This window comes from Mandrillus leucophaeus, unplaced genomic scaffold (assembly GCF_000951045.1).
Source record: "Mandrillus leucophaeus isolate KB7577 unplaced genomic scaffold, Mleu.le_1.0 Scaffold1143, whole genome shotgun sequence".
Lineage (NCBI taxonomy): Eukaryota > Metazoa > Chordata > Mammalia > Primates > Cercopithecidae > Mandrillus > Mandrillus leucophaeus.
Genome location: NW_012099688.1, coordinates 28,943 through 44,408, shown reverse-complemented (window position 1 = coordinate 44,408; position 15,466 = coordinate 28,943). Strand labels below are relative to the sequence as shown.

Below are 15,466 nucleotides of genomic sequence, written 5' to 3'. Positions count from 1 at the left end.
GGACAGGGGGGAGGGGGGAGGGATTGCATTGGGAGTTATACCTGATGTAAATGACGAGTTGATGGGTGCTGACGAATTGATGGGTGCAGCTCACCAACATGGCACAAGTATACATATGTAACAAACCTGCACATTATGCACATGTACCCTGGAACTTAAAGTATAATAATAATAAAAAATAAATTAATTAATTAAAAGAAAAAGACACATGCACATGCATTTTGATAGCAGCACAATTTGCAACTGCAAAAATATGGACTGCCCATCAGTGAATGCGTAGATAAAGAAAGTTTGAAATATATACACCATGAAATACTGCTGAGCCATAAAACAGAATGAAATAATGGCCTTTGCAGCAACTTGGATGAAGCTGGATGCCATTGTTCTAAGTGAAGTAACCCAGGAATGGAAAATCAAATATCATATGTTCTCAGTTATAGGTGGGAGCTAAGCTATGAGGATTTTATATGTATTTATACACATACACACACACACATACACACACATACATACACACATACATATAAGTTAAACTGAGAAAATTTGCTGTGCCTGTAAAGGGTAGGCTATTCAGCCATTTAAAAAACAACAAAAAACTAAGAAGACACATATCCTGTAGACATAATGGGTTTCTTCAGTAACTAAGCCTCTATTAATAAACATGTTATATAAAATATTGTATTTTATACATTTAAAATACGTTTGTGGAAAAACGTAAGAGATTATGAAGTGCATATATTCCTATAGTAAATTAAGTCCTGATTAGCTGATTATTAAAGCATTATCTGATTTACATTCCCACAGTCTTATGGTTATATGAATAGAAAATTAATGTTAGAAGTAGTTTCAGTGGGGTTTTCAGTTAAACAAATGAGAAAACCACATATCTGCTTATATCCTAACTGCTTTCCATACCAGAGGACATCAAGCATTTGTTGACTTATCCAATGGATAAAACATTAAAACTTTAAAACCAAGAAACCTAATGTGTTGTTGAGGTATTAATTGTTTTTATACAATTAAGTCTTCACAAGGATTACTATGAAAGTGGTAAGATTACTCTAGGTTTATATTTATTTAAACATTTGACAAAGTGCTGCATACAGTGGCTCATGTCTGTAATACCAGCACTTTGGGAGGCCAAGGTGGGAGTATCACTTAATCACAGGAGTTTAACACCAGCCTGGGCAACAAGTGAGACCCTGTCTCTACAAAAATAATTTTTAAAAAGTGGCATGAACATGTAGTCCCAGCTACTTGAAAGGCTAGGATCATGCCACTGCACTTTAGCCTGAGTGACAGAGCAAGACCCTGTCTCAAAACAAACAAATAAACAAAAATCTTTGGCCAGGACAGCTGAATAATCATGTGGCAGAGGGCTGCTCCCAGCCTGTTCCCCTCACTGCATTCAACTCATCCCCACATTCTGTTCTGGCCAGGGGTGACAGATGCGGAGCACATTGGAGTTTCATTTCCAACTTAGAGGAAACACTGTGTAAGGCCAGCATCCTACAAAAAGGTATGTCATAAAATGGGTTTAGTCTAGCCAAGGTGTTTCTCTTTGATCTTTCTACCATCTGAAGTGTAAAGAGTATTCCTGCCCCATAATAGTGACAGCTAATAAATGGCATCCATCATTTCTGTCATCTGATCACTATTGCGGCGCCTTGGGAGTGAGCATGGAGTTTGAGTTGTGCAATGGAACCCTCAAAAATGGGCCCTGAGTCAGCTGTACAAGTGCAGAGAAGCCTGTCGCCTTTCTCCTCATCCCAAACTTGGGGTGCTAGATGCAGAATGGACTGCAAGCAGCTGTGCCCTGTTTGGATATTAGTGTAGGAATCCACCTGCATAGCCTGTATTTGTTTCAAAAAAGAATTTGGAGCTATTCTAGTAGCTCAGTGTGATATTTTTAAATAAACAGAGAAAAATTTTATTAACTGACTTAACCAAAAAATACTGCCTATTAAATTCATTTAATATTGCTTAAGGAGTATCTACAAAATCCTGACCTCAAGTGTTTTCTTGCAAAAGAAGTGAAAGTAAGGACAGAGACCCTTTCAAATGAAGAATCACTAAGAAACAAAATATTTATAAGCAGTATAACATTTACTTAAGCACATTTTTTAAGGTTATACCATAGTCAATTTGCATCAGGTCTGATATTTTTAAATAAACGGAGAAAAATTTTATTAACTGACTTAACAAAAAAAATCTGCCTATTCAATTCATTTAATATTGTTTAAGGAGTATCTACAAAATTCTGACCTCAGTGTTGTCTTGCAAAACAAGTGGAAGTAAGGACAGAGACCCTTTCAAATGAAGAATCACTGAGAAACAAAATATTTTTAAGTAGTATAACATTTACTTATGCACAGGTTTAAAGATTATATCATAATCAATTTGCATCAGGCTCTCCAATTTAGGAACACTGAGAGGATTTCCCTGTAGGGGAAGTTTTCATATAAATGTTGAAGAAATTGTTAAAACTGAAAACTTTTCCGTATTTGATAATCTACTGGGGTGCCAATCCAGTGTGCTGTCTTATATTTATAAGGTCTATCTCCAGTCTGTGTTATCATGGGTCTTGGAGCAAGTATCATGTAAATGAAGGCATTTCCACATTCTATACATTCATAGGTTTTATTTCAGAAATGAGTTCTTATGTTCATGTGGAACTGGGACAATTGAAGACCTTACCACGGATGTTTGTATTTATAAGGGTTTTCTCCATTGAATCCTTTCATGTTTTTAAAGAAATGAAAAAGCTGAAGGATTTACCATGTCTGTTAAGATTATGTCATTTTTCTCCATATTAAATTCGAATATGTCTTTGAAAGAACATGGGAAAATCAAGTTTATTAACACAGTTTTTACATTCATGTTATTTTTGTTTTTCTAAGTTTTCAGAGAGAACTGGGAAAGTTGCATGCTTTCTTGTATTTCTTCGATAGTAGGGTTCTGTACAGTGTGAGTTCTTTCATGTGTTCTAATAAAGTAGAGCACATGGTGATTTTACCACATTTCTTAACATGAAATAATGTTTTTGAACTAACATTGTCCTGAGTTGGTTTTGTTGTGTTTCTCCTTCCCCAGGAATGAGTTGGAAAGGCAATTCTTGAAGCTAATTAATTATAATATCAGCATTACTGGCAGTCTTATAGCAGATTCGACTTCAATATTCGCACCTTGGCACACGACAGCAGCCTGTATTCTCCAGTTTATCTTCTTGACAGAGAAAGAGCATGAAAGCTGGAGGTAAGGCTACGAAGTTACTTAGTGGGTTTTCAGTCAAACACCAATGCCAACATCTGTGACTAGGTCATATTAAGTAGTGATTAGAAAAATGGAAAGCTTCAAAATTAACTAACATACTGAAGAGCTTATTACCTTTTTGGCATTATATTTCCTGTATCTTTTATGGTTTTTGCAAGGATCCACATTATTGGAAAATTACAGATATTATCTTCTCTTTTGTGACCATAATTCAGAATATTTTAATCAAATTTAGTTCATGTGTAATCTTTCCCTTGTGAACCTTTACCTTTTCAAATAATCATACATAAATGATTTCTTGTTACTGTATTCTGAGCAATATCTACATACATAATGCACTTACCACTCGACTATTTTTTGTTATTCAGTTTGCAAATTTATGTCATTTTCTACTGTACATACCACAGTGCAGTCAGTCCCATGGGTTTGTTAGACAAAGCATTAGTGCCTAAGCCGAGAGACCTGCACTTAGACTGTATAAGGTGTGTGTGTCTCAAGTACTGGATGCAGAAAGTTCATGGGATTTTACTGGAAATGATAAAAGTTATGGGACAAAGTAATATTTGTGGTTTGTGACTTTTGGTAAGTACACATCAAAGTTACAGCTGACAAGGATGAACATTTAAAATAGGCATATTCTGTGGTACCTTGGAATTATTTTAAAATAATACGTTTTCTGTCATAATTAATGTGCAAGTGAAGTAGTGCCTTTTGATGCTTTAGTCTTTAGACTTCTTTGATATTCCAATACAATCCAGCACATGCCTGCATCGTTAAAATTTGCTTTGAATTATATAATAACTACTATAGATTGGGTAGAGTTTGAATAGATTAATAAACTAGCTTTTTGCAAAAGTGTACATTCATCATGTTTAAGGAACAAGTACAAACAAGTACACAGGTAACAGATGATACTGCTGTTAGAAGCCTGTCACAATACTGTGACGTCTTTGGGAGCCCAATTTTTAAGTAACTTAATAAAACAAGTTCCCCTTTGCTCCAGCAATCTAATTCTAGCCCTGAAAGGAGATTACGGTAGTGAGTTGACAGAACTTGGCAGTGTAAACATCAGCCAAGTAGCTATAACTGGGCCGGGCGCTGTGGCTCATGCCTCTAATTCCAGCACTTTGGGAGGCCGAGGTGGGTGGATCACGAGGTCAGGAATTCAAGACCAACCTGGCCAAGATGGTGAAACCCTGTTGCTACTAAAAATATGAAAATTAGCTTGGCATGGTGGCGGGTGCCTGTAATCCCAGCTAATCGGGAGACTGAGGCAGAGAATTGCTTGAACTTGGGAGGCAGAGGTTGCAGTGGGCCAAGATTGTGCCATTGCACTCCAGCCTGGGCGACAGAGCAAGACTCCTTCTCAAATAAATAAATAAATAGTAAAAAATAAAAAAAAAAAGCAGCTGTAACTGAACTATTTAAAGGAGTTGCATGTGTGACTTATCATCAGTGGTGACTGTTAAAAAGTTGGAACCCTTTTTAAAATTGTACCTCTTTTCTGTTTGACATTCTTAGGCTTTTTCAAGGATGGAACAATACAAAGTTTTCTATAGTGCTGCCAAGAACGGGTCTTTGAGTGCTGGTGATTTATTTCATCTTCAGCGTGCTAAGGCCATCCTCTTCTGAAGGAAGAAATGAGGGGTAATGTAACATCTGAACCCCTCATCAAAAAAGATGGGAAAATATCACTTCTGCTGGCTAAAGAACTAGAAAAGTTGGTATTTTCAAAAGAAGAAACACCTCAATTCAAGTAAACTCAAGGACAACTAAGATTGTACTTCATAGTAAAGAACGAGACCTTGTCAGGGTAACAACACACTCTTACACTCTTCTGTCCTGTTTAATGTAAAAGGAGTTGTAAAAACCACTCCAAAGTGAAGACTCCTTCTGCCCACGCACAGGTATTTGCTTAGTGTGTGGGCTGATAGCTGTGATCTGTGTGAGACTTTTAAAACAATAGCTTAACTTTTTAGATTTTAAAGATAACTTTTCTGTTTATGTTTTCTCTTTTCCCCAATATTGCTGCATATGCATTTGGAATCAGTGCAGTATCACTGTTAAAACATGGGAGTCTAACAACTCCTAAAGCCACTAGGAGCAGACCCAGAATTGTCAGGTATGGAAGGGCTCTTCCTTCCTACTTTTACCAGTAACTACTAGTTACTGGTGATTATCAAGCAAAAGTTGCCAGATAACATTTGCCATTCACATCCTTTGTAAGCCCTTCTTATTAGCAGTTTAGCATGTTTGGGGTCATAAAAAGAGAAAATATTGGTTATTGATTGTCTACTTTTATGAATGTCTGTGGTGTATTTCTTGTGAACTATAATGGTTCTCATTTGCTGATAAATTTCCTTATTGTCAAGCAAATGTATTCAAAGATGATTTCATAGTTCCAAGCAACATGGTGATCCAGTGATTATGTAAAAATAATAAAATATGAGATGTCCTGAAAGTTTCGGGGCAGTTTTTAGCTTTAATATAGTGTGCCTGGGCCCTCCAGAAGTCTGCAGCATATATGTACATGCTGTAAGTCTTTACAAAATATCATTTGGAAGTGTAATTGTATTTCTTCTTTTTATTTTTAATAGATGGTGTCTCACTATATTGCCCAAGCTACAGTGCAATCAGAGACACAACCATAGCGCACCACAGCCTGAAAACCCTGGCCTCAAGTAATCTTCCCATGTCAGTCTACCAGGTAGCTGGGACCATAGGTGTGTACCACCGCCTCTAGGTTTATTTTGCAGAATTTGAATGTTAAGCTTTTAACTTTTTGTTTCAGTCAATATCTGCTATCTTCAAGAAGGGCTGAAATGAAAAATCAAAAGCTTAATATTCAGGAGCTAGGCATGCTTGTAGTCCCAGCTACTCACAAGTCTTAAATGGGAGAATCACTTGAGGCTCAGCCTTGGAGGCTGCAGTGCACTGTGATTGTGCCTGTAAGTAGCCATTGCACTCCAGCCTTGACAACATAATGAGACCCTGTCACTTTAAAAAATGGCAAAACTAAATAAACGTAAAAGAAATACAACAAGTTTTTCAATGATGTTTTGTAAATGTTTGTAGCATTGTTACTTCTACAAGTATCGAAGCTTAAAATTACACTAAGAAGTTTGGAATTCTTGTGTTTTACTTTTCTCTTGTACAGTAGCTCATTGCAGGGCTTTTATCTACATTGATCACCTCAAATTATTTTCCCTAGATATGATAAAGAGTAGGATCTGTGTTAATTCACATGTAACTAATTAGAAGGAATTGCACCCTAACAGCAGTAGGTGATGTAATACATTTTATTATCCCACGTGTTAACCTGGGTGCAGGTATCATATTTCATGTCCCGCTATTTAAAAAGAACGTCCATAAGCCTTAGGAACCCCACCTCCTGAAAAATATCATTTATGGAATGCAGAGCTTAGAGATTGAAGTATTGATTGCAGTTTTATTTTCAAAAGATAAATGCTACAATTGATGTGGTTTTCATTTCTCATGTTTATATTAAAAGAAAACCTAGTAAACTATTTAATTAAAATGTGGCAAGTGTGTTTATAACACTTCTATTCACATAGTGTTCTCTCTGCCTAACTTAAATGGTTTAAATCAGTCTTGATATGTCTTAAAGCATTTTTGTAATTGCCTGGACCATACACAAGTTGGTTTAATCCATGCCTATATTTAAGTAATATTTGTTTTCTCTTTTTTTTTTTTTTTTCTTTTTTTCTGAGACAGAGCCTAGCTCTGTTGCCCAGGCTGGAGTGCAGTGGCATGATCTCGGCTCACTGCAACCTCTGCCTGCTGGGTTTAAGCAATTCTCCTGCCTCAGCCTCCCAAGTGGCTGGGACTACAGGCACATGCCGCCACACCTGGCTGATTTTTTGTATTTTAGTAGAGACCGGGTTTCACTGTGTTGCCCAGGTTAGTCTCAAACTCCTGACCTCAGGCAGTCCACCCGCCAGGGCCTCCCAAAGTTCTAGGATTACAGGCGTGAGCCACCATGCCTGGCCTTCAATTTTAAGATAATTTATTACACTTCAAATAACACTTTGGCCACAATACTTAGTGGCATAATGCATTAGATGGCATCTTTGAATAGTTGATTATTGTGTCTGAGAGGAAAAACACATTAGAGTATGAAATTAGGTAAATACACCAAAGAGAAAGGATTTCCAGGAATAGTGTAGAATTAGAATGAGGGTGTTTGAAGTTTTCAGTTACACAGAAAAAAAAAATGGAAGTACAGAAAGTAGAATTAAAGTTGCTGTGCAGAGGGTGACTTAAACCACATAATTTGACTTTAGCATACTGTTTTCAAGCTTACATTTTAGTTAAAAATAAATGACAGGTTTTTTGTTTTTTTTTAGAATTAAAATTCTAGCCACACAGCTTCAGTGATTCTCACTAAATCCTGATAATATTGGTATATTTTTATTCATTTTAATTATTTAGTACCTAAGGTAAAATCTTCAACTCATCACCATATCTTGATAAATTGCAAACTAGAATCAATGATCTGTATTAAACTTAGAAGAAAAAGTATATGATGAATCCTTGTTTATAAGATGGTTTGCACCTTATAATATGCCATTAACTAAGTAGAAGTACTGACATCTATAAGTGGTCAAAGATTTAAAAACCAGTTTGGCAGAGGGACACTGTACATAAATTCATGACTTCAAGAGTAAGTCAGGGTTGCGTGCAGTGGCTCAGGCCTGTGATCCCAGCAGTTTGGGAGGCTGAGGTGGGCAGATCACTTGAACCCAGCAGTTCAAGACCAGCCTGGCCAACATGGCAAAACCCCTTCTCTACTAAAAATACAAAAATTAGCCAAGCATGGTGGCAACTGCTTATGGTCCTAGCTCCTTGGGAGACTGAAGCACGAGAATTGCTTGAGCCTGGGAGGCAGAGGTTGCAGTGAGCCATGATCATGCTTGCACTCCACCCTGGGCGACTTTGTCTCAAAAAAAAAAAAAAAAAAAAAAAGAATAAATCAATAGAATAAGGAACACTAACATTATTCTCTCCTTTGGCTTGAATTCTAGAAGGGAATATAGTCATTTAGATAAATGAAAAATTGGATCAGCTTAGAATAAGAATATAAATATCACTGAGTGGGCAGGTTCTCCAACAAATGTCATGGGGCATGGAAACTAAGTTGCTAGTAGGTGGTAATTATGGCAGTTTTCTTAGAGTTTGATACCTGGGAAAGATTAGTTCTTTAACATATGACTATGAAAAGGATTATCTGAGTACCAAAGCTCTAATTTACTTTCACTCTTTGGGTTATTTTAACATTCGTAATACAGACATGAGTGAAATTTTACTCTGGTAGAGCGTGAACTAACACTTCACATCTTCATTACAAGGAAAAGACAAAGACCTGAAATATGTATTTGTAGCACAAAAGCAGTTGCCTATTGGCAGTTTTATATAGTTCATTCTGAGATGAACTATCTAATCTTAGGGCTCAGTGTTTCTAGAGAAATTTTATTCTGGTCTTTTATTCACATTTTCTTTTTATGTAACCTAGATGCCCATACATTACTGAAATCAAACAACACTAAATCCTGATTTTACTACAACTCAAGGTTCAGTTTTTTGATGTAGTTTTCCCACATTTCCAAATACACTATTCCTTGGTTTAAAAAAAAACATGCCAAAGCCAATCTTAACCAAAAACCAAATTACTCTTGATTCTGTATTCAGGTTATGCAGTGTTTCCAGAAAGTGATTTTGCTGCAGTGTGCTGGTTAGCTAGAATCTTTCATCACCCCAGTCCTTTCCCTAACCACATTTAAGATTTCTGTGGCTTCATTTTTTCCTCACACAGCATCCTTGAATATGGAACTATATCTTTGACAGCTGGCAGAGAAATTTCCCAGGTAAGTGCTAGTTTCAATGCAAATTTGTAGAGAACACCCAGAATCTATCAAGTTAAGGATTAGATGACCTTAAGTCTAACTGCCACTTATTTACCCAGTTGGGCCCAACATTGTGCCAGCAAGCAATGCAAAAGATCTAGGAGCCCTTCACTGAAGCCTGCCCCCTACAACACAGGTTTCTAAGGCAATTTCTACTGAACTCCTTTTTTTTTTTTTTTTTTTTTTTTTTTTTTTTTTTTTTGAGATGGAGTCTGGCTCTGTTGCCAAGGCTGGAGTGCAGTGGCGCAATCTCAGCTCACTGCAACCTCCACCTCCCAGGTTCAAGCGCTTCTCCTGCCTCAGCTTCCCAAGTAGCTGGAATTACAGGTGCCTGCCGCCATGCCCAGCTAATTTTTGTATTTTTGGTAGGGACAGAGTTTCACCATATTGGCCAGGCTGGTCTTGAACTCCTGACCTTGTGATCCATCCACCTCGGCCTCCCAAAGTGCTGGAATTACAGGTATGAGCCACTGCGCCTTGTGACTATTGAACTCTTTTAAATACATCTGGCAAGTGACAGAACATGTACATAATGTGAAATTTAAGGAATATCAGCTTGTGGTTTAGGATTTCTAGGGTACAGAAAGAACAACTAACTGGGAAAGAAAAATGGTATAGATATTATAAGAATCTTGAGTCCAGTGAAAAATGGTTAACATTCTTTAAAAAGGAACAGGTTAGATGACTCTTATAATTGGTGTAAGGAAGCTGAGCAATTGGACTGTGATTAGGAAAACTCAGTGATAGTCCCAGAACCTAAGGTCTTTAATAAAATATGAGTGGTATCTCCTTCAAAAGACCTCCATGGATTCCCAAAATAAGCTGCTTGCTTCTTTAAAAAAATATATTGCTTCATCTTCACCGTCTCAATTCTACAAAACTTTACCTGTCACCTCAAGCTGGTGACTCCTATGTCTCTTCAGTGTGAAAACCGAATCACAAGCAGAGCTTCAAGTGTGTTATCCACCTCTTCTTCCAGCCTGTTTCACCCAAGACCCTTAGAACCCTCCTCAAACAAAATCGATTATCCCAGCCTCACCCTTGCCTTTTCTGCTACTTTCCAATGTGGCAGTGCTTGATGTCTGTCATCATGACCCAGTGCCAAAGCGTTAGCACCAGGTTCTGGAACATGCAGGTTGTATGTAGCTTGCAAGCTAACTGACCCATTGTGATTCCCTTTATGTGAGCCCTCTGTGTGCGTTCTCTGAAACACCTGATTTGCAACCAATTTGCTGCACTTGCTGATTCTGACCTACTCACAACCTTAATCATGTATTCTCAATCTAGCCTGAGGATGAGGTTGTACCCCTTCCTTCCAAAACCTGTTTTCTTTGGCATTAATGCCTTGTTCTGAAGGTAACCCCCTCTCATCTAATGGAGAGGATTCCATCTCTACCTCTAAAATCAGCCTTCTATAGTCATCTCCTCCACCAATTCTCCTCTTCAAAATTGTATTTCACCTCCCCAAACTGGGGATGCAGCAATTTTGGTTCATTCCTCTAAAGGTCCCAGTGTTTTTCAAGACGTGATCCCCACCCACCTCCCTCTCATCAGCTGAAAGAGCTTGTGAAAAATGCAGCTTCTCTAAATGCAGCATGGTATCCTCGATTTGATCCTGTGACAGATAAAGAACATGAGGGGAAAACCTGATGAAGTCTGGAGTTAGTAGTAATGTGCCAACATTGATTTTTTAGTTTTAACAAATGTACCATGTCAATACGAGGTGTTCACATTAGTGGGGAACTGGTAAGGGCATACAGAAACTGAGTTATTTTGGTGACTTTTTAAAGTTTCTTTTTATAAAATAGCCTTTTGGGCCCCAGAACTAATGAATCTTAATTCCTGGAACTAAGGCCTGGGAATCTAAAATTGTAACACATATCCTAAATGATTCTTAGATTCCAATTGAAATCCTTGTCTTGTCAATTTCCTTTTATTTCTTGTCTGAACAGTTGCCTCTCCCTTGTTTCACTTATCTTAACCTGCGTTAATCCTTGAACTCTTCTGAATCCTAGGATTTAAGTACTGTTATCTGTTTTTCCCAGATGAGAAAACTGAATACTAAGAGGAGGTGGCCTGTCCAGGATCATAGAGCTCATAAAAGGTGAAGCTGGGACTTATATTCCCAATCAGCCTGGCTCCCAAGTCTATGCTTACAGCCTCTCTGCATCAACCCTATTTCTTCTATTCATGATGAGCTCAAGAACTCTGTAACTAAATCAACAAAAAACACCACTCTCACCAATATTATCCTGGGCCCACCTATTTCTCCACCTTTTTAAGTCCAGCAGTCCCTCTTGCTTCATTCAGCATGTGGACTTTGCCCTTTCCCTTCTTTTTTTTGTTTGTATTTGTTTTTGTTTTGAGACGGAATCTCGCTCTGTCACCCAGGCTGGAGTGAAGTGGCGTGATCTCTGGTCACTGCAAGCTCCACCTCCTGGGTTCACGCCATTCTCCCGCCTCAGCCTCCCAAGTAGCTGGGACTACAGGCGCCTGCCACCACGCCCGGCTAATTTGTTTTGTATTTTTAGTAGAGACCGGGTTTCACTGTATTAGCCAGGATGGTCTCGATCTCCTGACCTCGTGATCTGCCCGCCTCGGCCTCCCAAAGTGCTGGGATTACAGGCGTGAGTCACCGCACCCGGCCCCCTTCTTTTCCACTGGGGGAAAATGAGCAATGGGAAAGCATGGGGAAGATGTGTTGATGAGAGAGCCCTGCACGCAGAAGGTGTAAGGTGCAGTTGCCCTTCTCTCAGGACTCAGCTCAACAACTATATTTTCTAGTCTGCCTCTCCCAGCTGCTTTAACTCACATACTAATGTAATGAAGTTCACAGCCCCTGCCTTGACACGAAATTACATGCTCTCATATATTACTAAATCACTTCTCACTAGATTTATGTGGTCTCCCTGAAACACTTTAAGCTCCTAATTACAGAGTCATGTCTCCCACATACTATGTCTCAGAGTATGACAGAGAATGCTGACATACCAGGCCTTAAAGTGAGGTAGTGTTGGTAGATTGGTGGCCAATCCTTATTTTGCCAAAGCAGCAGTTGGCAGAAGGTGGTGTGAAAATAGCACCTCAGGCTCAGTAAGCATCTGTTTAGATTACCAGGGACAAGCCAACCCTCAGTTTGTACCTGGGCTTCCTGATGTGGACTTATAGCTCAGCAGCAAATTGTGGATCCAACAGCTGAATAGAAAAGTTTTGGGAGTTTCTGTCTTCCAACCAGATGCACAAAAAAGCATCGTGTCTATTCAGATTATTTCAGCATAAATGGAGCATTTATAAAATGGAAGGGAATCTCGGGCAATGACTGTTTTTCCACGTATCTCAATTTCTTCAAGTGGATCATGAAACAATAACAGGATTGCCAGGAGAAACCTAGGAAGTATATTCAATTAAAGCATATTTTAAATAGTTCTGCTCCTGTGATTGAAATTTGCTTGAGTAATACAATTTTTGCTGCTTATATTTTAAGTACATTTGAAAAATCTGATTCTAAAATTAAAATCCACATCTCTCCTTACATATCCTTAGGAAGCAGTGTATCTCTGCATGCAAACATGAAGAGAAAGAGACTTCTATGGCATCTCTTTATTTTCTTTGCTATCGCTTTAATACATTTTAAAATTAATGTACATTAATTGGGAACAAATAAACAAAAGCACATTTCTTTTTGTCATAAATAACTAATCTCCATATTTAACAAAAATCTTAAATCATTATATTACCTTCCTACAAATACAATACATGCAAAACTTTTTTTGCAAATAATAAAGTTAACAGAAATATATGGGACTAACATAACATACAGCTGCCATTCTACTGACTCTCAGGAACAAAATAAAAACAAGACTTACCAAGATGCTCTGGGTTTTCTTTTGTTAGTGTTAAAACTTCAGATTTATAATCTCATCTATATTATATAGATTTTAGCCACGATAATGTCTACCTGTGGTACATTGTCAAAAACAATGGGACTTCATGTTGGTTCAAACTGTATGTATAGTATGTACATTTTGTGAGTGTGTATCTACAGAATATATATAATGTAGCTGAGAGATTTAGTGACTTTTGATATGAGTTTGTTTGAGGTAGATTACTGAGGCCAAGTGAGGTACATACTAATTCAGTCGTTTAAATGCAGGCATTCAATACTGTTTATGATGTCCAGATATGTATAGTACCTGTCCCATGCAGTGTACGCACTGTCATGTTAAATCCTGAACTTACACATCACAACCAGTGTTATTTTATTTGTAGACAATCAACTTGAATCTTTAAATTATTACTGGCAGGTGATTATAAATCTGCTTTACCCTTTATCTAAAAAGCTAAATCCCTGTGGCATTAAGATTTTCTTTCTACAATTCCAGTTTCTATTTCTTGGAGACACATTGCTGATCAGCCAATTGAATGGTGATATTTAGGGAAAAGACAGAAATAATTCCTACCATCTGGATTTTTTCAGAATTGGGAAAGGAGAAAAACTATCCCCAAAGACAATGAAAATCCATTCTAGCAAGATGGTGCAATGACCTGCAGAGAAAAATGCACTCCAGGCACACCCGGGGCACAGTGCAGAAGTTCTTCAGAGGGTGGTCACTGAGTACTTCAATGAGTAGAATAGGGGTGGGAGAATTCATATGATAGGATATCAGACTTGACACTAGAGTCAGGTGTTTTAACATTCCAGCCAGTACTGCCACACCCTGAGTGTGTCATCTTGAAAAGATTTGTTTTCTTATTTCAACTTGCATTTTTATTAAGTATACGATGCATTTTATTGACTGAGCTTGAAAGATAGGAAAATATTCTCAAAAAAACACACAAGAATGTGACTATCAGAAAAATCTAATGATATATTTAATTTGTTAAAAATTCTTATTTTTATTTGTTCTTCTCCTGAGAATGTGTAGTAAGTATCTGAGGTTTGTACCTTCCGGGGGTGGTTTCAAGCAGAATCTCAGGGCTTAGTTTTAGGGATATTACTGGGTAAGAAGGAAAAATTCTTTTCCTTTACCTGCAGAGGAATTAATACAGTTCCACAAGAAATTGTGATAGATCAATTGGTGATTTAAAAAAAAAAAAAATCAGTTTCTTTTTACCGTAGGGCAGAGTATTTGTGATAGTGGATAAATCTATTCTGTAGGTGGGTGCGGTGGCTCAAGCCTATAATCCCAGCAATTTGGGAGGCTGAGGTGGGTGGATCACCTGAGGTTAAGAGTTCAAGATCCGCCTGACCAACATGGAGAAACCCCATCTCTACTAAAAATGCATTATTAGCCGGGGGTGATGGCACACATCTGTAATCCCAGCTACTAAGGAGGGTGAGGCAGGAGAATAGCTTGAACCCAGGAGGCGGAGGGTGTGCTGAGCCAAGATCACGCCATTGCACTCCAGCCTTGCAACAAGAGTGAAACTCCATCTCAAAAAAACAAACAAAAACCAAATGAATAACCTTGACTGAAAATCAGAGACCTGAGCCCGCTGACTGCAGGCTAAGGCCAATCTTGACCTGTCAAAGGAGTTCATGAATAGTATAGTCATTTCTTCTTGGGGAGCTTTCACTACAGCTGTCCCAGCCTGCTCAGAGCAGCCATTGAAGGAGCTTTATATTGAGTGAAGCTACAGAGCCTGGGAAAGCTGGGAATGCACAGGCAGACATGGTGAGAGTTGAGATGGGAGGCGGGTTGTGATGTCCTCTGTGAGGGTATAATTGTTATTCTCCTGAGGCTGTTTCTCGATACTATCAAATAAATTCAGATGTAGGTAAGAAGTGACTTTATTCTAAAGGAGTATTGGAATGGGGAAAGCATCAAGCATCAAATCTACAAGCATCTCAAAGGGGGCAGAAAAGGGCTGTGTTTCATATGGAGGAGCAAACAAGATTAGAAGGAAGATGGTAGGAAGAGAGGAGAATGGAGAATGGCAAAATCAGATTCAAGGGTAGAGAATGTTTTGCCCTAAAGTCAGCCTTTTCTTAGGAGGGGCATAAAGGTGGGGTGTGTGTTAGCTCAGACTGAAGGTGGAGCAGAGTCCAGGAGCCTGAGGAAAGGAGAGAAACTTAAAGTTTGTTTAACAAGTAGTTTGTTCTGAACACCGAAGATAAAATTATTTGTTTATGAGAGAAAAATGAGAATTTAGAGTTTGTGCATCTGTGATATCTAAAAGAGGAAACATCATCTAAAGTCATAATAAAAAGGGTATTTATTTGCAGTAAGCTGTTCCTGCAAAACACAAAGGATGGAGAGTTCTTAATC

At 38.2% G+C, this 15,466-nt stretch overlaps 1 protein-coding gene across 1 annotated transcript in view; it reads left to right on the top strand.

The window, feature by feature from the left end:
- LOC105551938 (cyclin-Y-like protein 2) overlaps window positions 1-15,466 on the top strand; it is a 95,429-nt gene that overhangs the window by 58,344 nt on the left and 21,619 nt on the right. The window contains 1 exon segment of the mRNA XM_011997392.1: window positions 9,107-9,158. Within this exon segment, the coding sequence (XP_011852782.1) occupies window positions 9,107-9,158 (52 nt within the window).